This window comes from Ursus americanus, chromosome 12 (assembly GCF_024610735.1).
Source record: "Ursus americanus isolate L20-20 chromosome 12, mUrsAme1.1.p, whole genome shotgun sequence".
NCBI classification, from domain to species: Eukaryota; Metazoa; Chordata; class Mammalia; order Carnivora; family Ursidae; genus Ursus; species Ursus americanus.
Window position 1 is genome coordinate 34,791,945 of NC_142138.1, and position 22,075 is coordinate 34,814,019.

General features: G+C 34.1%; 1 protein-coding gene across 14 annotated transcripts in view; it reads left to right on the forward strand.

Moving 5' to 3' along the window:
- Positions 1-22,075, forward strand: part of ADGRL2 (adhesion G protein-coupled receptor L2) — a 184,430-nt gene that overhangs the window by 18,410 nt on the left and 143,945 nt on the right. For all 14 annotated transcript variants that reach the window (XM_087866037.1, XM_045801926.2, XM_045801923.2 and 11 more), the window contains exon 2: positions 18,734-18,906. In XM_087866037.1, coding sequence (XP_087722163.1) covers positions 18,834-18,906 — 73 coding nt within the window. In that variant the 5' untranslated portion in view covers positions 18,734-18,833. The remainder of the gene's footprint in view (positions 1-18,733; positions 18,907-22,075) is intronic.

Sequence of the window (22,075 nt, forward strand, 5' to 3'; positions counted from 1 at the left end):
GTAGTTCAGAGCAGTCATTCTTGACAATGTTGCATGTGTATAAGTGACAGGTGAGGGCTTGGATTTACTTTAATAATTCACAGTATTTATAATGCTTTGGATTTTACTTTCAAGATGTTATTTTTGGTTTCCTGCAATGCCACAGAGGTTATTATGGCAGCACATGTGGTTTTAAAAATGTGAGAACTTCTAGTACTGAGTTTGCCAAAATTGCCAGACCAAAAGTATGCATTTTCTTGAATTGGTCTTAAAGTCTGTGTTTTACAATATTGATTGTGTTTTATCCTTTACAAGAACAGTTTTATCTATAAGTATATTTCATCTAGTTATCCATTAACTTCTGGGCTTTAATTGTATTCATTTTGGATTAACAGCCATTTATTAAGGCCCTGCCTAGAAAAATGTGCTGTGTAAGGACTGCTCTGTAAGAGTTACTTATAATCTCCTGAGAGAAACAGACATTTCCACAAATAATTATAATATAAGGCATACTATAGTGGCATGCCAAACTGAAGTGTAGAGGACAGACTGGGGAATATAGGGTAGGTGGGGTGAACTCAAAATGAGTAGTATGGAAAAAAGAGACTCCATTTAGGTAGACCTGAAGGCAGAGGATGATTTCAGCAAATGCAGGTTTTTTGAGAGGCAGACAGGTCAGAGGTAAAGGCACTGGAAACAAAGGAAGAAATACGGTACCTTCAGGAGAATGTGTATGGAAGGTATGAATCACACAGCAAATGGAAGGAGATGAAAATGAGGTGTTAGTTTGGAACGTGATTATAAAGAGCCTACTCCACTAAAATTAGACTACATTTGGGCCATAAGAAGTGTTAATATTTTTGATTGAGAACGTGTTATATTTTTAATTGCTAACTCTCAAGATGGTGTAAGCAATGAACTAGAGCAGGGAAATAATGGAAGAAATAGAACCTGAGAAGATGTGGATGACGGTCCAGGTGCAAGGCAATGACTATAGACAGATGGGAAAACTTTTGTAATGATGGGATAGAATTCGGTAATTGAATGGGGGGTAGAGAGCTAGGAATCAAACATAGGTTCAAAACGTCATTCATTCCTTGGGGCGCCTGGGTGGCACAGCGGTTAAGCGTCTGCCTTTGGCTCGGCGTGATCCCGGCGTTATGGGATTGAGCCCCACATCAGGCTCCTCCGCTATGAGCCTGCTTCTATCTCTCCCACCCCCCTGCTTGTGTTCCCTCCCTTGCTGGCTGTCTCTATCTCTGTCAAATAAATAAATAAAATCTTAAAAAAAAACCAAAGAAACAACAAAAAAAAACCCGTCATTCATTCCTGCCATTAGCTTGCTTGAAAGCAAGGGAAGGAATGAGTCCATTTTTCTGCCCATACTTTGAGGTTCATGCATTATGCCTAAATAATACCAGTGGTCCAAAAAAATTGCTTCAAGGTGAAATGCACATTTTTAATGTTATATTTGTGAAAAAAATATTTTGCTTCCTTTACAAATGTTCCTAAAAATATTCTTGAGTATATACCTATATATGTTTTAAATTATATTCATGTTTCTTTAAGTGCTGATTAAAGTGAACAATTTTATTATGTGGATTTGAGGCTATAAGGTTTAGGTTTTTGGTTTATTTGTATTTCATGTGAAGTTTCTTCTAAGGTAATCAAGACTTACAAAGGTCAGCTGTTAAAATCTGGTTAGAGAGAAATTTTTTATTTTGTGCAAGAATACTTTGGGCTTTTTTAAGGGCCATTTTATTAACATTCTTAACAGTTCCTTCACAAACTGATATTCTCAGGTTTCCTTAGATACAAGCCTTGTCCCTTTTTGGAAAGTTTTAGGAGTTTCTGTGCCCTCAAAGGTCTTTTTTGGTAATTCATTACAATTTATTGTGGCTTTCTCTTTTGTTATCATGAACTTACATATTTATTCTGTTGGTACCTAGAAAATTTGTTAGCTACATCTTATTCATTATTAAGGATAATGAAATTATTTCCTTGATAGTTTTTCAGTTCTTTAGACCCAGTAATAACTTTTAGGTTTTATAGCTGGTTAATCATGGGTGACAAAGCTGAGCAACAACCACGAGCACCTATCAGCACCGATCATCAGTTATTAACTCAGAGTAGGCTCTCAATATATTTTTGAATAAATAGTTGTCATTTATGATAATAAAGATCACAATAAATTGGACTAGAACCTAAGCAGTTTCAGATTCCTCTCATGGATCTAAGAATGATAATAGTAATAATACAAGAGTTAGTACTGATTTTTTTGTGGTAATCTGAAAGTATTCTTTCCATATAAGAGAAAAATTGTGTGATGCAGTTATCAGAGTTTAATAGAGCTTCATACATGGAAAGCTCTCAGTAAATGCTTATTATTATCATTATTGATGTGAATTAGATTTGGTTCACATATTGAAGTGGCTCCTGTTGTTTGGCATCCATTTTCACTCTTTAGATTTGTTCTGTTTTTTTTATTCATGTTTGTTGGGAGACTCTCTCTTCCTCCTTTTTTAGTTCTGCTCAGAGTTTTCTATTTTTGTCGGTGTCTTCTTTAGGTGGTAAATCAGTGATTGATCTGATTTGCCTTTATCAGAATTGATGTTCTGATACTGAAAACAAGAAATGTTGATGTCTACCCACCCACCTGAAAACATCTGCTTCCACTTTTACTGTGTGATTAAATAAAAAAAATCAACAGTTTTCCTTATTTTACTATAATCTGATATCTGATTGAATTACCATATGGAAAAATGCAAGTAGGATTCTTTTTTGTAGTTCTTCTCCCTGACCTACAATCACAGTTTCAAAATCCCTGCCCCCAAATCATCACAAAGATTAGGATCCTCCCATGTATTAACAGTTTTAAAAGGAAGGCAGTAGAGGCTGCTTGTCAGAACTGTGTCCTGGTATGAAAGCTGACTTCTTTTTTCTGCTGGTTGATCAGTTATGCTGAAGATAGATTTGCATAAGGTAATCAACATGAAATAAAGGGAGGTTAACTAAATGTGGGTGTTGATACTGTAGTGTGAATTTTGTTTTTTTAGTTAGTAAAGAAAACCATAAAAAATAATACAAGTGTTTAAAAAGATATTTTAATGGTCATTAGATAAAATATATAAAGAAAAATTGTGCCAATATTTTAGCAAATCCATGTTGTAACCATCTAGGCATTTAGCAAACTATGAAAAAATAGTATTTAATATTGCATATAAGTTTCTAGTAAGAGTAGCCTAAATCTTAGCTTTAGAAACGTTTTCTGGTATGTTAGGAGTCATTCTTCCATAATTCCTTTCCTCAGTGGGTATCACAGGTGGATAATTTTTATCTTTTAACTGTGAAATGATAGTTTTTCTGAAGGGTGGTGGTAGTAGATGTTCACCTTCCAAGATGTCTTCTAGTGACTAACACCAGATTCCGATTAAAATCTCATTGTGTTCTTGCATTTACAGAAAACTAAATTGCATTATATGAAACTGAATAATAACTATGGTTTGATTTAAAGTATTAATAAATTCTAAATTTGCACATCGTAGCTGTAGGGTTTCAAGATTTTAATTTAGTGAAATGCCAGAACAATTTCTTGTTTTTAGTGTGATGAGTATTATGTGAGAAGTGCATCTTCCCAAATTAGGACAGACATATATATTATACAATTTACAGAGTCTAATTATTAAAACCTGTTAAATTTCATATTTAATATTCAGATATCTTTCTGCAAACAAGCTGCTTAGATTTATTATCAATGCTTGATTCATATATTAAAGTCGATTAAATTGGCAGTGCTGGTCTGAGGAAAGGTGGAAAGTTAGGATTTGGAAGTAGCTATGGTTTTTCAACAGCCTCAGCAAAACATAAATACCAAAAAAAAAAAAAAAAAACTTCAATGTCGCATGCTTTATAGGCAGTACCAGATACCTTAATTGCAAAGTAAGGCTGAAGTGTAATTCCCATTGTGAAATTTACTGTCTTTTCATTTAGAGGTGCAGTATAAGCCCTACAATTGGCATTGATTTGGAGTGCTAATTGTCAGTCTCATAATTTAGGGGGAAAAAGGTATGGATTTTGATTTTTCCATTCTTTCTTCTGAATGGTGATAAAAGTGTGTTGTACCCATGTGTTGCCCTCTATTTAAAAACTTTCACTTTTAAGAGAACTTTTACCAAAAAACCAAAAATTTCTACTGATGGAAATAATATTTTCTCCAAATCCTAAATATTGCTGGGCAAATGTGTAGATGTGGAAGCCTACCTTGTCAAAAAGTTTTGCAAGAAAAAATTTTCTTGTATTTTTAGTGTACTTTGAAAATTTTAAAATATATCCAGTCTTATTTTTATTTAAAAGCAGATTTATCAGGCATTTTTAGTATAATTTCATATAGTTTCATATTTTGTAATACTTGAAAAAGTTTTAAATGATTTAAAATATTTAAATTACAGATTGTTTTCATAGGTTCTATTACATTTTCAAGTATTTTATTTTATTTAAAGATTTATTTATTTAAAGATTTATTTATTTTAGAAAGTGAAAAGAAAGCAAGGGGGAGAGGGAGAGAGAGAGAGTCTCAAGCAGACTCTGTGCTGATTGCAGAGCCAGACACAGGGCTCGATCCCAGGACCCTGAGATCATGACCTGAGCTGAAACCAAGAGTCAGATACTTAACTGACATAGGCACCCCAGATTTTCAAGTATTTTAAGGAAAAACTTCCATTAGGGGATTATTTAACTGGAGTTTGGTTTTGGTTAGAGCTGAGTTGTAGGTTTAGTTTCCCCATTAATTGTGATCTTCCTGCTTCACTTTTATAATAAGGAGGCTCAGTTTATTTGGCTTCTGTAAGTGATAAAAATGATAAAGTAATATGCCAAACAATGGTAAATTAAGCTTTCTGAAAAACATTCATTTTTTATTTTGTCTTTTAAATAGGCATTTTCAATATTGAATTAAACATTTAATTAAAAATAGTCTTGTGTAGGAAGAAAAATCCTTGAAAATCCCTATTCTAGGGGATCTTACATTTGTTTCTACTTTTAAAGTATTATGTTTGTTTCACACTTTAGTTTCTGGATTCCATTCACTTTTCTTTATCCTTTCCACCATTCATGGTCTTGTCTTTGCATCTGCAGTTTAGTTTATTCATTCACAGCTTTCTCCTTTCTTCCCTATTTTCCTTTCTTTCTGTCAGAAACATTTGTTAGGTGCTATTTGCCAAGCATTATGCAAGGCTGCCTAGCACCGAGATTATAGACGTGAAAGCCATGGGTTCTGTTTTCAGTTAGCTTAACAATAATTTGAGATGATATTTTAGATACTTTGTGATATAGTACACTGTGCTATGGACACAAATAGTAGTGCTCTTTTGGTGTGTGTGGTAAGGTTTAGGGGGAGGAGGGAGTTAGATAGTTTAGTGATAGGCCTAAACTGAGTACTGGAAAAGGAATAGTAGTTGGCCAAGGAACAAGTAGCAGAGGGAATTCCAGGTGGAAGGAACATCGTGAGTATGCCAAGAAAGGTACAGAGGTGAGGGTAACCCTCCTCTGGTCCAAAAATTGAATCTTGCTGATTTTTAAAGAGGAAAAATAGGAAATAAATGAATGATGATCATTCTCAAACTTAGATGTTAGCTAAAAAGGGAAATCTATTAAAAGTGGTAATTTCCAGAAACCTGTTTAATTTATTGTGTATTCACTGTATTAATCACCAGTGTATTATGCTACATATCAGACTTGATTAAAGCGATGGGCAAAGCTATGGTCTGTAAGGACAACTTACTTAATTACATTAAAGTAATTTGTAGTTATTTGTGCCTTTGTCTCCTTTTCTTTTTTAAATTTTTTTTTTAAGATTTTATTTATTAATTTGACAGAGAGAGACAGGCAGCGAGAGAGGGAACACAAGCAGGGGGGAGTGGAAGAGGGAGAAGCAGGCTCCCAGTGGAGGAGCCTGATGTGGGGCTCGATCCCAGAACACCAGGATCACGCCCTGAGCCGAAGGCAGACGCGTAATGACTGCGCCACCCAGGCGCCCCCTTTGTCTCATTTTCTTATCTTCTGCATCCCTGTATTGCTTGCAGTACCAGCCATAGTGTCTGGAACAAAGCATATATATTTGAACTTTTTTGGTTTGGTTTGAAGAGACTGATATTGAAGAAAGATAAATATGGGAAATTTGGACGAAAGAGATTTTAAAAACAGTTTAAAAGCTTAATTGAAGAGGAGTCCTATGATAACCCAAGATCACCTACTGTACAAATGATACAGATGGTGACTATAGTAATTTGTGGAAGGAGAAGTTTTTTCACCTTGAGGTGGTCAGGTTGGCTTTATGGTTTAGGTGGTTTTTAAACTTACCAAATCCATATATATTTCCTTAGGTGGGAAGGAGGGTAATGCTTTGTATATGGGTATCTTGGTAAAAATCAGTTCTAAAGGCATATTCAGAATTACTGAGCAAATAAATTTGACAGAAGCAGAGGTTTTAAGTATTTTTGAAATTAGATCTATTTGGATTCTAGTCCTACTTTTGTTTTTTGCCACTTTTTATTAAACTTTCCATTTATTACTCCTTCAGCCCCCAGTTGTAATTTCCCTGTTGCTAAAATAGAGATACTAGATTTGTTGTGATCATTGAATTACAGCAAGGTAATATACGTACTTATGGAAAATTTAAAAATCAGCAGTTCTGCGCTTTGCCTTCGTCAAGTCACAACCCCAAATGTTTTCTTTGTCTTATGTATGAAGTGATCTCTGGGATTGGTTCTAGTTTTACACGTTTTTACGTTGTAGAGTGAAATGAGGAAGATTAGTCCAGTGGAGATTAGCAAGCTGAATGGAGGGTGAGGAATCACCTATGAGGTTTTTGCACAAGTTTAGAAGGTGTCAGGGCCCTGGGAATGAAAACAGTGAGAAGGGATTAAGACATTTCAGAGAGTCAGATCAACTGTGAGTGAATGTGTGCCACCTTACATTGAAGTACGTTTTATATTTACAGAGCACTGGTGTATTGAAATTTACAATGGGTAATGCTACCGAGGATTTTTGGTTTTAAAAACTATTAGAGACTGAGCTAATTTCATTAGTGTTTCATATATCTGCACATGCACACTCAAATACATTTCGTTAAGTTTGGTTCAGAAAAATCTGTTACTCACAAAGAATGCAGGGATTTTTTTTCTTTTACCATTTCATACTAATGTATTTCTTTGTTGTTGTAAGTCACCAATTGAGGGATATATATATAATTTTTGTTAAATCAATATATTGGTGTAGAAGGTTTTTTAGGAGACTAATAATGGAGTAGAGGCTTCTTTAATACATATGACTATATAAAACATTATTAATGTTAACAGATGTTGCACTTTAATCCCCTAGAATGATTGTTTGGTACCAGCAGGAGATTTATTAAGCCTGAATTGTGTGAAATTGTGTGTGCATAAGCTGCTAGTTAGATTGTAAAAATGCTATTGAAAACTGTTAAAAAGTTTTAGCTATAATTGGCAGAGAAGTATTAACTGTGCTAAAAGAAGTATGTGTGTATGGTTGGCCCATGCGCCTTAACCTTTTTATCATTTATCTTCTTGTATTAATGTCATTGAATTATTAATTCGTGAGCTAGAGTGGGAAGGGTGAAGGCACCATTTAAATGTGTGGCAAATTTATCCTTATCGCTAGAGACATGAAAAAAAGTCATTTTGTGTTATCTGTAAAATGGAAAGGACATTTTAAAATTTCATTTACGGTAATCCACTTCACTTCCAGTAAAACACCTAGATTATTACTACCATAATATAATGCTCTTATTAAAAATTTGTAACCTTCTCCACTCTTTTGTCTTATATATAATATTGATAGAAAAGTTTAGCCTTCTTGTATTTTAATGTGATACCTATTAATTGTAGCTTAGAAATGTTATTCTTATGATATGTTATAGCATGACTATTCAATTTTAAGAAATATTAGATTGTAGAAAATAAAAATATTTACTGTATTGGTAACATTCAAAATATTTTGATTGGGGAGAATCTAGATACCCTGAGTTGGAAAGCTATAAAAATGCTTGTGTTCCAAAAGAAATGTGTGAATTTATTGTGACTTCATAATTTTTTGGAATAAGATTGGTGATTTTGGCCTTGTAGAATTTTTAGCTTTCTCGCAGAAATTCAGCAAATTAGAATTTAGCAGTTTCCTGTTGAATACAATGTAGAATTGGGATATATCCAGTGTTTCATATGCGTGAGTAGCAATGGTGACAGAAATTTCAGGAGTTTGAAGCCACTTTTACCAACAGCTATTTGAAACCATCATGCTAATGGTAGAATACCTCAGGGGTCTTGTCCAAACCTCATTACTTTTCAGTCTTCCATTACTTATTGTTTTGATTGGTTTTACATTCTCTCCTGCCAAACAGAGTAGCAAGATAGGTTACTGTGGTAATGTCCTTTATTTTCTTTTCTGGAGTTTCTCCCCAGACACTGTAAGCTGTACATATGGCTTTGTTATACACACACAGTGAAACGCTAATTTGTTTTGGTCAGTATAATGTTGCTTTGTTTTATTTTTCTCATTCCAGCATGGTTAATTTACCTTTACATTAACATTTAAATTAATTTCTTAAAATAACAGACTAAAATTGGTTTGATTATGTTGGCAGACATTGATAGCTATTGGTCAGTTCATTACTTGACTGAACTGCATTTAGTTATCTTCATCCTGTGCCAGTTCATCTATAGCTGGGCTTGGCAAACTGTAGCTGGCTGGCTGTTTTTTGTAGTAAAGTTTATTGGCCCACAGCCACGCTCATTCATTATTATGTATTGTCTATAGCAGGTTTCATGCTATAATGGCAGAGACTGTAGGGTCCTTAAAGCCTAAAATATTTACCGTTTGGTCATTTATTGAAAAAGTTTCCTGATACCTGCTTTGTAATATCAGTCTACATAGTCCCTTGTTTCTCATCTTTCCAAACATAATGGAATACTACTGATAATTTTTAGCTTATGAGATTCAAAGTCTCACTAGTTATTATCAGTGGTAGTTATTAAGTACAGCTTTTTGTTTTTCTTTATATACGGCCTAGTAACAAGGAATATATTTTCCTCAAAGTTTTCTGAATTGGAAAATTTTTAAAAATTGTTGAAATACTACAAAATACATTAGTCTTTTACTAAGTAAGAGGGTCTTGGGGCTCCTGGGTGGCTCCGCCGGTTAAGCCACCTGCCTTCAGCTAAGGTCATGCTCTCAGGGTCCTGGGATGGAGCCCCACGTAGGGCTTCCTGCTCAGTGGGGAATCTGCTTCTCCCTCACCCTCTGCCTCTCCCTGCCATGCGCACACGCGCGCTCTCTCTCTCTCTCTCAAATAAATAAAATCTTTAGAAAAAAAAGAGTCTTGGCAAGTTAATTCAAGCTTGTAGTCAGTTTTTCTCAGCTTTTTATAACCTATATATTTTTTATTAAACATCATTCTTTTATTACCACTTGAATATTATTTGAAATTTTAATAGAGGCTATAAAATTACATTTTGAAGTTGCAAATCTTCTTTTCTAAAAACCAAATACCTCCCCCACTGCATGATTGAGTAGTTAAAAAGCACTAACACATACAACCTGATTTTAATTTTTTAATGAACTAAAGTTTATGTTTTATTTTTATTTGTTTTGTATTTAACAACCATTCAGCATAACCCAGTCCGTTACTATTTCTTAATAGTTTGTCCGTGATTATTTTTCTTGTCTTCCCATCTAAGTCCTAATGTTTTTTAGAGGAGTCAGCCATACCAACAACAGAGAATGTGTCTAACAATGAAGTAAGAGTCTGTTCTGTTCTCACACTTGGACTACAACTTTATTTCTATTGTTAATTAAATTAATTTTCAGAAATAATTTATATTTTTTTAATAACTCAATAAAATGCTGTTGTCTTGAATTTTGCTTATAGACACAGATTTATATGGTATGCAACATAGGGTTTGAAGAAAGCAACACTTGTCAAGGCACAAGAACTTGCTTTTTCTGGAAGAAGTCCCTGATGTCATCTTGCTTTTTGATCATGTGTAGTTGTCCCATGAAGTCAGAGTGTGAAATATGTGAGCTGAGTAACTCAGGTTATTATCATTATGGCTGCCAATGTGATCATGTATAAGTAGGTTTCAAAAAATGTTTTTCTGAAATAGCAACTCCTTTAGATACAATTTTTAGAATGTGAATTATTAGAATAATTTCTGAGACATATTTTGAGAGAAGAGATAAGCCCTAGTAAAACATATTGCAGTAGCCCCCAAAAATCTACTTTAAGATTACTTAAGATAGAATCAGGACCATAAATGTGTAATTGGAATAATTGGGAAAATAATGGGATAGTAGATTTATTGTCTATTCCTATGCTCATATATAGTTGGTTGACTTGGGGACTACAGGTTGGTGAATTGTATCAACCTTCACAGTGGTAGGTTAAGACAGGATTCCACAGTGTGCTCCTGATCTCAATTTTGGACTCTTTCTATGCAGATGATGTTAGTTGATCTAGGTACACATCTCAAGAAAAACACGGGTCCAGAAACTGCTTTTATTTCTCTTCTCTCTCATTATTATGGTATGAAATACATTTATTACCATAGAGTTTTGGGGGAGTATAACAATTACTAATTAATGCATATTTTGGGTCTTAGTCATTTTCTTCTATTTCTAATTCTCCTGAGAAGATTATTAACTTTTTGAAGGTGGCAATGATATCTTTTTTTTTTTTTTTAAAGATTTTATTTATTTATGTGACAGAGAGACAGCCAGCGAGAGAGGGAACACAGCAGGGGGAGTGGGAGAGGAAGAAGCAGGCTCATAGCGGAGGAGCCCGATGTGGGACTCGATCCTGGTACGCCGGGATCACGCCCTGAGCCGAAGGCAGACGCTTTAACGACTGTGCTACCCAGGCGCCCCTGAAGGTGGCAATGATATCTTAATCTGTATTATAATTCCTTTTGAACCTAACACAGGACCAATTAATAATATATAAGATAAAAATAATTAACAAGTAAGTAACACTTCTCCCAGTACTCAATATCAAAAATATCTAGAATGTAATCACTAGTCATTGACCTAAACTGACAAACATGCAGTTATAGTGTTAATAATATCTACTTTATTTTAGAAGTGAAAATTGTAAGTTTAGATGACAGTATATATATTGACATAGCTTGCAAATGAGTTGTATCATTTATTGATTACATAAGGCAATGTGCTATACTTCACAAAATTTTCTTCAGCTTCTTACTGTGTATTCATAGTAATTTTTCATATTTATTTTTAAGATCATTTGACATAGTTTACTCAGATTACCTAATTATCTCTTAGAAACCTCTGATGGTGATATTGATGATCTGATATACAACAGATCCTGGGTCATTATTATTTCATTTAGTGGTTGTATATATAGACCAAGAGGGAATCTGAATATTGATTCAGGGAATGACTAGTAACGATGATTTATGAACAAAGGATCCAGTGCAGTGAGCCAAACATAAGATTGAATCTCACGAGCAATATTGGATTTTTTTCTTTTCTGTTTGGCTGAACAATGAATGATTAGTCCATAATATTATAGATGTTAATGTGAAAACATTTTTTCCAGGACTGTTAAGATTCATTGTTAATTATAATTGGAGGAAATACTTAAGTTTATTGTTTGATTTGTAAGCAACTTCTCAGGTATTTCGGCTGATAAGATTTATTAGTTTAGAATAATTTGTTAATTTAAACAGCACTATAAGTGAAAGAAATTAAGATAGCTTGACTGGAAATAATAAAAATTAAGTTAACATTTAGCTATCATTACCTAAGGGCTGTTAGTTTTACAAATGTAAACATTTTGAAAATCAACTCATTATTCTTTTGGTATTTTGTCATTTTCACAATCCCAAAATACCTTTGTTTTACTTCCATTTCTTATTCTAAAGGGAAAGATGATAAAATAAAGTAAGTTTATCCGAACTACTTAATTAGTGGCAATTGTGGTTTTAGAACATGGGTTTATATCCCAGCACTGGTATTTACTTCCTGTTCTTGAACAGTATATGTATTCTCGTTTTAAGGCAAAATGGAAATAATAATATATATTTCTTCAAGTTGTGAAGATTTCATGAAGTACTATGAATAAACTATTTAGACCTAACTATGAACCAGGCAATTATAGCTTTTTATTAGGAAGGGTTATTTTTGAGGTGGAATGTAATCTCCCAAGCGTAAAGAGTTTTGTCTCTTCTGTTCCTCAGTACCCACCACATAATAGATGAATAATGTAGTGACTAGCAGAAAGAATGGCTTTGTAATTAGCCTTGATTAGAATTCAAGCCCTGGTACTTGTTAGCTGAATAACTTCAATCATGTTACTTTTCCTCTCAGAGGGTCAGATTTCTGACCTTTATAATATTTACCTAATGAAGAATTAGTGATGTATGTCTAATATAGTGTTTTGCCCATAATAGGCACTCAGGAAATAATTTTTGGCTGTAGTACCCATAATTTGTATATAACTAAAAAAATTGCACAAGAATTCTAGACTATTAGAAAGTTAAAGGGAGGGGCGCCTGGGTGGCTCAGTCGTTAAGCGTCTGCCTTCGGCTCAGGACGTGATCCCAGAGTTCTGGGATCCAGCCCCATGTCAGGCTCCTCCGCTGGGAGCCTGCTTCTTCCTCTCCCACTCCCCCTGCTTGTGTTCCCTCTCTCGCTAGCTGTCTCTCTCTCTGTCAAATATATAAAAATCTTTAAAAAAAAAAAAGAAAGTTAAAGGGAAACATTCAGAATGTCTTAAATTTAGAGAGGACTGTCGTTTAAAAATACCTTTCCCTTTCCCCCAAATGAGGAAAAACTAACTTCTTATATTGTAGATGGATTATAATTTAACAATAAATACAAAGTATTTTAAACAAACGGATTTACTTTTTTTTTTTTTTTTGGGTAGAAAAGTTGAGGAAGCCATCAACTTTTTATGATAACGTAAGGTAATATTTTGAACTGGGCATGTAACTTTGTTGTTGTTGTTGTTTTTCTTTTGAGACTTAATTTGCAAGTTTATGTTCAGTCATAAATGTCCCCTGCATTGGTTTGAAAATGACAGCAATTTGTTTTTATTATTTCAACTGGAGGATTTTAATGAAGAGAATGACAGACTGCCTTGCACTGTGCCTCCATTGTGCACAGCTACAAGTCTCTTTTGCATACTCAGCATGGCTGGTAGATGTTACAGCAGATTGCTGATGTAATATTCTAGGAGCATTCCTGAACTCTTCTCTTTTCTGCTCTAAGACCTCTTCTAGAATAATTTATTCCCTTACAGTGCAGAAGTTTCAGTAAGGGGTCAGACCAGTAATGAATGTTAAGGGGACTTTGGCATAAATAGTTTAATTAAAGTACTCTGGACTTGATACCAGTGTCCACAGAAATGAAATGGAGAAAGAGGGTGGCGACCGGTGATTGGCCACGTGGTTTTAAAGTCTCTATCAGCATTCCCAGCCCCAAACTATCTTTGTGAAATGAAAGAAAATAAACTGAAACACAAAAGAGCGTTGAATGTCTGGAGCTAAAATAAGCCCACTGATTAGCGATAGCAAAGGTTTACTTAGACAACTTCCTGAAAGAAAACTCCCAAGAGTGTCAGTGTTTTCTCCGATGTTAACAAGAAGGGGGAATTCTGGCCTGTCAGGCCCACACATAAGATATTTCTGGAAAGTGAACACCCCGAATGAGATTTAGATTGAAATGAAACTGTAATTTATTTTTCATTTTCTAAGCCTTTGCATGGGGGCATAATGGGGTTAGTATTACCCTTTATTGTTGTCGTTTTGTTTCTTTGGGTAATATATAGAAGAGCAGGTCTCATTTGCTAGTAAGTTCCATTTCATAATCATAATTTTACAGTGCAAATAAGATTAGAAAGACTGATTTTCTATAGATAGCTTCTTTGTCTTTCATTTAGTACTGACATACATTTAGTGCGTAGAACGAAGCATTAATGTTTCCTTTTACACAGCATTAGTGCATAATAACAAGGATGGGTGACTTTAGTTAGTCACATGCTTAGATGGTGCTTTTCTTTCCCTGTTCTCGTGTGTTGTTTTGGGTTTATCATTCAGTGGTCTTAATACCTCAGTGTCCATAAGTAGAAATCAAAGACAAAGCTTTGGATGTGAATCTTTATGTTGGTTTTACTACTAATAGAATATCAACCTTAGCTAACCAGTTTTAGGAAACTTTAAATTATCTTTTCCTCTTATTAGTTTGAAGCGTGGTCTAGTCTGCCTCTTTCACTGACACTTACAAACAGGTTTTATTTTTTTCTATTTTTGCTGAACCGGCACATCATATACGAGCTTAAATGTGATTTCCTGGTAATGTAACATAAATACTTGAACGCTAAAACTGATTAGTAGTATTTTCCTAATTTTGCTGACAGTTTAAAGCATGGGATGTTTTATGCAGCCAATAAATATAAGCAGGTTACTGTTTGAAAGACTACACCTAACTGTACATTGTACGTAGTGTATAAAACATTGAGGAGTATAAACAGTGCTGAGGCATATTCCTGGAAGTCGTTGTTCAGCTTTGGAGGGTTTAGTAGTAATGATGCATTAATTGACTTTTTACATGACAGAGTAGTGGGATATTTAGATCTAAAAATCTTGACAGAGGTTTGGTAGAAATAAGATTAGGATAAAATTGTTTGAGTCTTCTTATTTGAAGGATAAAAACAAGGTTGAACATCAGAAGTGGTTTGGAATTTTAAAAACCATATTATTTATAGTTTAAGTAGAAATGTTGTTATCTGATTTTATTAAGAAATGAACCGTTACTTAGCATTAAGAGGAGTTTGATCTGTGCACTGTGCCTTCATAGTCACAGTTCCTCACTAAAGTTCTTGGAAAGGGGTTTTCTAAAATCTAAGGACAAACTGGTTATTAATATGGAGAATTACTAAATGCTTTCTGTTCATTGAAAGGACATTTAATAGCTTTTTTTTCTGATTTTATTCCTTGTGTTTGCTTTGCATCCAGAGAAGCTTTTGCTGAGCTTCATTTTGCAGGTAGTTGAAGCGTTTGAAGGAGGAGTCTGTTAGCTAGCTACGTTTATGCCTATGAGTGTCCTTTGGCTCCACTTTGATTAGGAGCAGTGTTTTCCTAAGATTAGTTTCACCATGTTTGATTATTTATTCATTCTATCTTTAACTGATTGTGGTTTGTTAAGTATTTCAATTCTCATTGACTTTTTTTACTGGAAGATTGTTTTTAATTTGTTTTTTCTTTTTTTTTTTTTTAAGATTTTATTTATTTGACAGAGAGAGACAGCAAGAGAGGGAACACAAGCCAGGGGAGTGGGAGAGGGAGAAGCAGGCTTCCGGCCGAGTAGGGAGCCTGATGCGGGACTTGATCCCAGGACTCCGGGATCATGACCTGAGCTGAAGGCAGACGCTTAACGACTGAGCCACCCAGGAGCCCCTTAATTTGGATAACAGCAATAAAATCTTTTGACTTCGTTTTCAAAATTGCATTTAAAGCTTGAATTTTTGTAAATAATTTTATTTGATGTGAAGATGATTGGATATAGATTGTAGTATGAGAAAAATTAATTTGATATTCTTTTTACTTATTGCACAGATGGACATAAGCTTTATTTGCATAAAGAAAACCATGATTTTATTACATTCCAGAACCTGTTTCTGTTTTTTAGAAATAATCATCTATACTAAGTCTCATAATTGACTACAGTGTAATTTTAATATTGTGTTTCACATTCTCAAACCTTAAAATTGTGTTTCACATTAAAATCCTTAAGAATACACTTAAATTTTACTAGAGTTAAAAATCAGTTCATGAAATATCTGTCCTGGCCAAAGACCACAAAAGAGGCCTTGGTTGTGCGGTTTCCTCCTCATTTTCCCCTTACTAGCAGAGGTTTTCCTATCTTGGCAGCTGTTTCCTAAGAAGCAGTCATCAGTCTCTGATTTCTTCCTTCCCTTTCTTCCCACAAACAAGGACCCTTTCAAATAGCAGATGACCGAAGACAGACTGATCTTGGATTGCTTTAAGAAAGTAGAAATGTGTTCAAGAGTTGTGCATGTGGGCAGGCAGCCTGTATGCATGTCATTGAAATGAAAATACTCATTATAAACAGTACTTGGACAGTCAGAATTCTTCGCTTAAATCAGGAGAATTCCAGAGGCTGACTTTATTTTACGCGTACTAATTAACGTGTCTCGTCCACACATTAAAATTATTCTGATTGCTTGATCAGATCATTGAACAATATGGAGGATATAAGAAGTTGTTTCTTGATTAGCCTTTCCAATGTGATAGGTCATGAAATTATCTGACTTCTTTTTGTGCTTTATATAAAATATAAAGTTTTATATTTTTGCAGTTTCAAGGGAGGTAATTTGCCACAGCAGTTGTAAACTGCAGGTTAACATTGGGTTTTGTCTTTTGAATACTCTTTGGGAGTTCAGTGTGAGAAAAGAATAGAGGTAGCCAATTCTACAAGGTTGTGTGCCATGTTTCCCCACCAGATTAATTTTTGATATATCATTCTTTTTATATTTTTGGCATTCAGGAGAGGAAGTTTGCCCTTTCCTTTGTCTTTGTCAAATTTCTTTGGGCATGGAATCATCTGAAGTGTTCTTAGAACTGGGTAACACCATTTCTGACACCCTTCATCATGATACCTAAACGTCTTCAGTAGTTTCAAAAAGAGCTAAAAAATCGAGCTGTTCTGGGTCATGGAGGGATGTATAGGGAAGCAGTTTTATCTCTTAAATTATAAGCATGATAAAACAAACTGCTTATTATGGAAATCTTGCTAGTTTCATCTGTGATTTTATGGATCTTTATATTTAAACACTAGATAATAGCTCCAGGTTAATTTTTTACATTGTTTTTGGTGTGGTTGTCGGTGAAACAAGGTAGTGACTTTGTAGGGTGATAAGTGTTCCAAACTACTTAGAATCTGACTGCTTTTCCATTGAAGTTATGTCATAGTGAACTGATAATAGAATATAGTGAATTGATAATAGAATATAGTAAACTGCTAATAGAATCATATATGATACATGAAGCATGTAGCAAATGCATAGTAGCTCAGATAATGTGAAAGAGAGAACTCCAGAGTTATCTAGGAAAATTTTTCTAAATTTTCTTTATGCTTTCGTGACAGCATCTAAGTTATATGGGTACCTTTTTTTATAGATACAGCTTCAGAATGGGAGATATTCCCCTCACTCCCCCATTTTAAGAAACTCTTTGTCTGCAACAGATTAATGATAGATTGAGAGAACTTGGTAAGAGTATTATTTAGAAGAAAATGACAGGAAGTTAATATGAAGAAACTGTTCAGATATCCCTTTAAAGGAAAATTTTGTAATTTTTCTATCTTCAAGGCTAGACCAGGAGGCTGGATGTATTTGAGAACTGTCTGCATTTTACATGTATTGCAAGGCTAGTATTTACTCTGATTCCTCATGTTAACCTAGGCAGAAGTGAAACACTTCAGTAGAACCTAGCAAATAACCTGGTCTTATGTTCTAGGAACTGAGAAATACTGAGTAAGTCATGCTCCTGAAGTTTTTGTATCCTTTCCAGTTGAAGAACTGGATTCTTAAGGGCTAGTCAGAATTAGACTTGGCTCCAGGTTTTATGTTCTTTACCCCCTCCCAGTTTTTAGAAAAATAGTGTTACAACCTCGGAGATACAATCATCATGGTCTTGGGGTTTTTATTTGGGTCTAGTGGATGGACCAACCTGCTTAAGGATATAAGTTTAGGGGTGCCTGGGTGGCGCAGTCGTTAAGCATCTGCCTTCGGCTCAGGGCATGATCCCAGGGTTCTGGGATCGAGCCCCATGTCAGGCTCCTCCGCTGGGAGCCTGCTTCTTCCTCTCCCACTCCCCCTGCTTCTGTTCCCGCTCTCACTAGCTGTCTCTGTCATGTCAAATAAATAAATAAAAAATCTTAAAAAAAAAAAAGGATATAAGTTTAATCTTACTAAGTTATACGTTGCTATTAAAAAACCCCCAATATAGGAAAATCTAAAACTTAAAAATGAAGTAGTTAAGAGACCCTTTATCAAACTGCTCCCTCTATGAATAACTATAGCAATTTGATATGTAGTGTTTAAGAATGTGGTTTTTTTGGAATGCCATTATTATATAAATTACACCCATGTTTTAAAAATTGTACGTCCTTGTATAGAAAAATAAACTGCTTAATTATACCTCTAATCTGTCCTGCAAGATAACAGGGTAAAATAGTAGATAATATTGCTGTTATCATCACTAGAAACAAACAAAAAAGTATATGTATTTATAAAATTTTTTAGAAGCAATAGATACTAAAGCTAGTAATTTGGTAAAAAGACTTATACGTGGCATAGAGAGACAGATGTATTGTTCTAGAAGGACTTCCTAAGCTTTTCAAAGAAAAAAATCATTAGGGATTTATATAGCTGGTTCTACGAATTCATATGTCATGGTTATCTATAAATGTTTTTTGAGCTTTGATCATTTTCTTTATATTCTTTAAAGGCTCAGATATCCAGTTTGTAGAGCAGCTCCCATATTGGATGTAAAATCAAAATATATACCATTTATTTTTTTTTTAATACTTAGGAGATGGAGGGAGGCAGGGAGGGAGAGAGAGACTTGTTGTTATTATTTTTGCATTTTTTTGTGACGTAACAGGACCATAAGAGTAAATGATGGATTTGTTTGTTTTTCAGATATGAGGATCAATGATGCAGACTGCTGGGTTCGATGAAGCTGGGCATTTATAACTAGATTCATTAAGGAATACAAAGAAAATATTTAAAGGGATCAATAATGGTGTCTTCTGGTTGCAGAATGCGAAGTCTGTGGTTTGTCATTATAATCAGCTTCTTACCGAATACAGAAGGTAAGATGCAATTTAAATTTTATTTTTTAAATCTGGATGAACTTAAACTATGCAAACTTCTCTATATAGAAGTGGCTAGAATGAGTTCTATTTTAAAGAGTAGCTATTAAAAAGATTTCCCGAATGTCAAATTCTTTTTTTGGTGGTTGAATTTATTTTCATTACACACAGCTATAGTACAGAAGAAAGAGTTGCAAGTCTGAATTTATGTTTCACATAAATTTGTAAAATATTATTGTTAATAATCCTGAGAGAAGTAAATGAAAACTTTGCTTTGGTATATATTTTACAGTTATTGACTAAATTTATTCCAGTAAAATTGAAAGCATTTCATGTCAATTTTTTCACTTCATCTTTAGTTTGTTCGCTTCTTAAGTGGCATCATAGTTTAGTTCTAAAACTCCTAAATAAAGTTTTTTTCATATCATCTGGAAAATATTGGGGTTTTTTTTGTAGTGCTTGCTTTTGAATGTTATTTATATCTTTTTGAAGATGGACCTGATTTTTAAAGAAGTAAATACACTTTTGAAGCTTAATGAAATAATCGGAACCATCATTTATTAATTACTGTATGGATTTCTCGGTATCCATTATTTCTTTAGTCTTACATACTATTTCCATGTGAAAATAACACCCTTTCAGGTGCTTTTTATAGAGCAGGTCAGAAGTTAATATGGAGCTAAGATATGTTAATTTTATAGCTACTTGATAGTGGTAGTTATGTATTCAGCGTGAAACTATATTAATCTTGTAAAATCTGTGAAGAGTACAAAATCTCTGAGAAATGCATGGATTTTATTTGTCCCAATTAAGTATTCTTGAAAAAAATATTTTAAAAATTTTAAAATTGGTTTTATATATATTTTCAAGTGATCCCATTTATACCTATTAATAAAATGATAGGTGGAGGCAAAAAGGCAGCCCTGTCAACTAAAAGGAGCTTATTATTCCAGCATCTTTGTAATAAACTTCAGTGTTAACATTTTAATTTTGCTGAAAGGGCTTTATTTGAATTGCTGTCCCAAAATTATATCTCATCATTTTCTTCTTGCCTTCCCAGTCCCCTACTTTCAATATATTGACATAACTTAATAATATAATTCAAATAAATGACAAACTTAGAAATATTTTAAAATAAGGAATTCTGTATTCAGAAAGTAAATAATGTTCACTTGGATTTAAGTCAAGCTTGAAAGTTACAAATGGGTTAATATTCTATTTTTAGAAGATACTGCTCTTCGCATCAGAATTGAAAGATACATCAAATTTAACAGTAAAATGTAATATGTCTGAATGAATAGTACCATAATGATAAACAACAAGCAGAAACTGAGTTTAAGAATATGAATCTCTGGCTTGGATTGTTATGAAAATCTTGTGTATAGTCTATAATTTTGCATCTGTTTTTTTTGGGGGGGGGGGTAAACTAACTGTATTCCTGCTGTTGTGTTTGAATGTTTTTATACATTTAAAAAAGATTCCAGGTGTGGACCAATGGCTCATTAGTCCACATAATGAAAAAATTTCCAATCAAGATAGAGACCACTTTGCTGGCACAGTAGCTTAACTCAGCAGGGGGGCTAGCAAACAGAGACTTTTTCATGAGATACTGCAGTTTTATTTCTAGTGTCACCTATCAGGTCAGGATTCATATCTGCTGTTAAGAGAAATTTCATTTTTGGCGCATCAGGCCAGGGGGTGTTGCTTTTAAAGCAGTTCCCTCCTACGGGTAAAAAGAACCTGGGAGGAATCCACATTGCTAGCTGTGAGAGTAGACACAGTTAATGCACACTGTTAGAATACTGATCCAGCATCATATGGTTTTGCCTTAGAAAAGTTTTACATGACATGATAGTCCTTTATTGCCAGAAAGCAGATAATGTTCTGTGAACACCTATAGAGAAAACCAATCAAAGTTAGGTATGAGAACACAGGAAAGGAGTTATAAATTTAACCATTCAGCCATCAAGTTTCTTCAGAGCCCCTACATGATAGTTACCTTTTCAAATCTTACAGAGATGAGCCTTTTTTGTATTAGTTTCTGGATTCTTACAGGTATAATTTAGATAAAATTTCCTAGGTGGTTTCTTCCTTTCTCATTTATTAAGTGACTAAATTGAGGCAGGTGCTTAGGATTCTGAAATGCACAAGGCACAGTTCCTGCTCTTGAGCTTATGGTCTTGCGCAGGGGCAGAAACTGCAGGTACCTACTGGGCCAAGCAGGCAAAGTAACTTCAGTGCAGCAGGCCAGTGAAGGTCAGCAGTCGGCAGGGTAATGCTTGCCAGAGGACCCATGATTGCCATGCCAGGATTTAGCCTGGTTTTGCCAGCCATCTGACTTTTCAGTAGAAATCAATTGTGGATTTTAAGTAATAGTAGCTAATTAAGATAAAAACAAAACGAACAAGCCTGTGTATTATATTTTGTGATGGACTTGCCTTTTTCAGAGCTTTTATTTTCCTCCTCTTTACAGTATTGTTTCAGTTTAGTATGTTATTTTAAAGGCCAAACATAATTTTGGATTTATTTTACATCTATACATATGAGAGGTAAATTTCTACATTTGCAAGAACTTAACTTGTTTTATGGTCAGACAGACATTATAAATATGTCATGTTTTGTGTACATAGTAAAGAACAAAGTACTAAACATTTTTTTAAGTTTTTACTACGGTAAAATCTAATTATATAAAGGTTTAATTGTTAGAATTAGCTTCTCTACCTTTATCTCTAACTGTGTCAACTAGTATGGAACAATCAAGTCTCACCCCTTAAATATACTTGTTTTTGCAAAATAAGAACAATGTTTTATTTATTCTTAGAGTCTCTTTTCCCCTGTGTGTTTTTGAGAATTGTTTAGAATTTCCAAATAAAAAATGATTATGAAAGATCAGACTTTCAAAATATTTTGTAAGTTTTTCTTAGAATTGATTTTATTCCTACAGAACTAATCTCAAGCCCTTCAAAAATCAGTTTTGTTGAGAAACTGGTGTGCTTTGATTCTTTTGGCCAATTTTTATAAGCAGAGTAACCACTGTGGAATCATGTATCAGTAAGTAGGAAAGTAAATTGAATTTTTGTGTCCTAGAGAATTAAATTATGCTATATAATGGAGCCCTGGCAAGCATAAGTCAGACAAGTGAAGGCTTGCTCAAGTGACAAGTTACAAA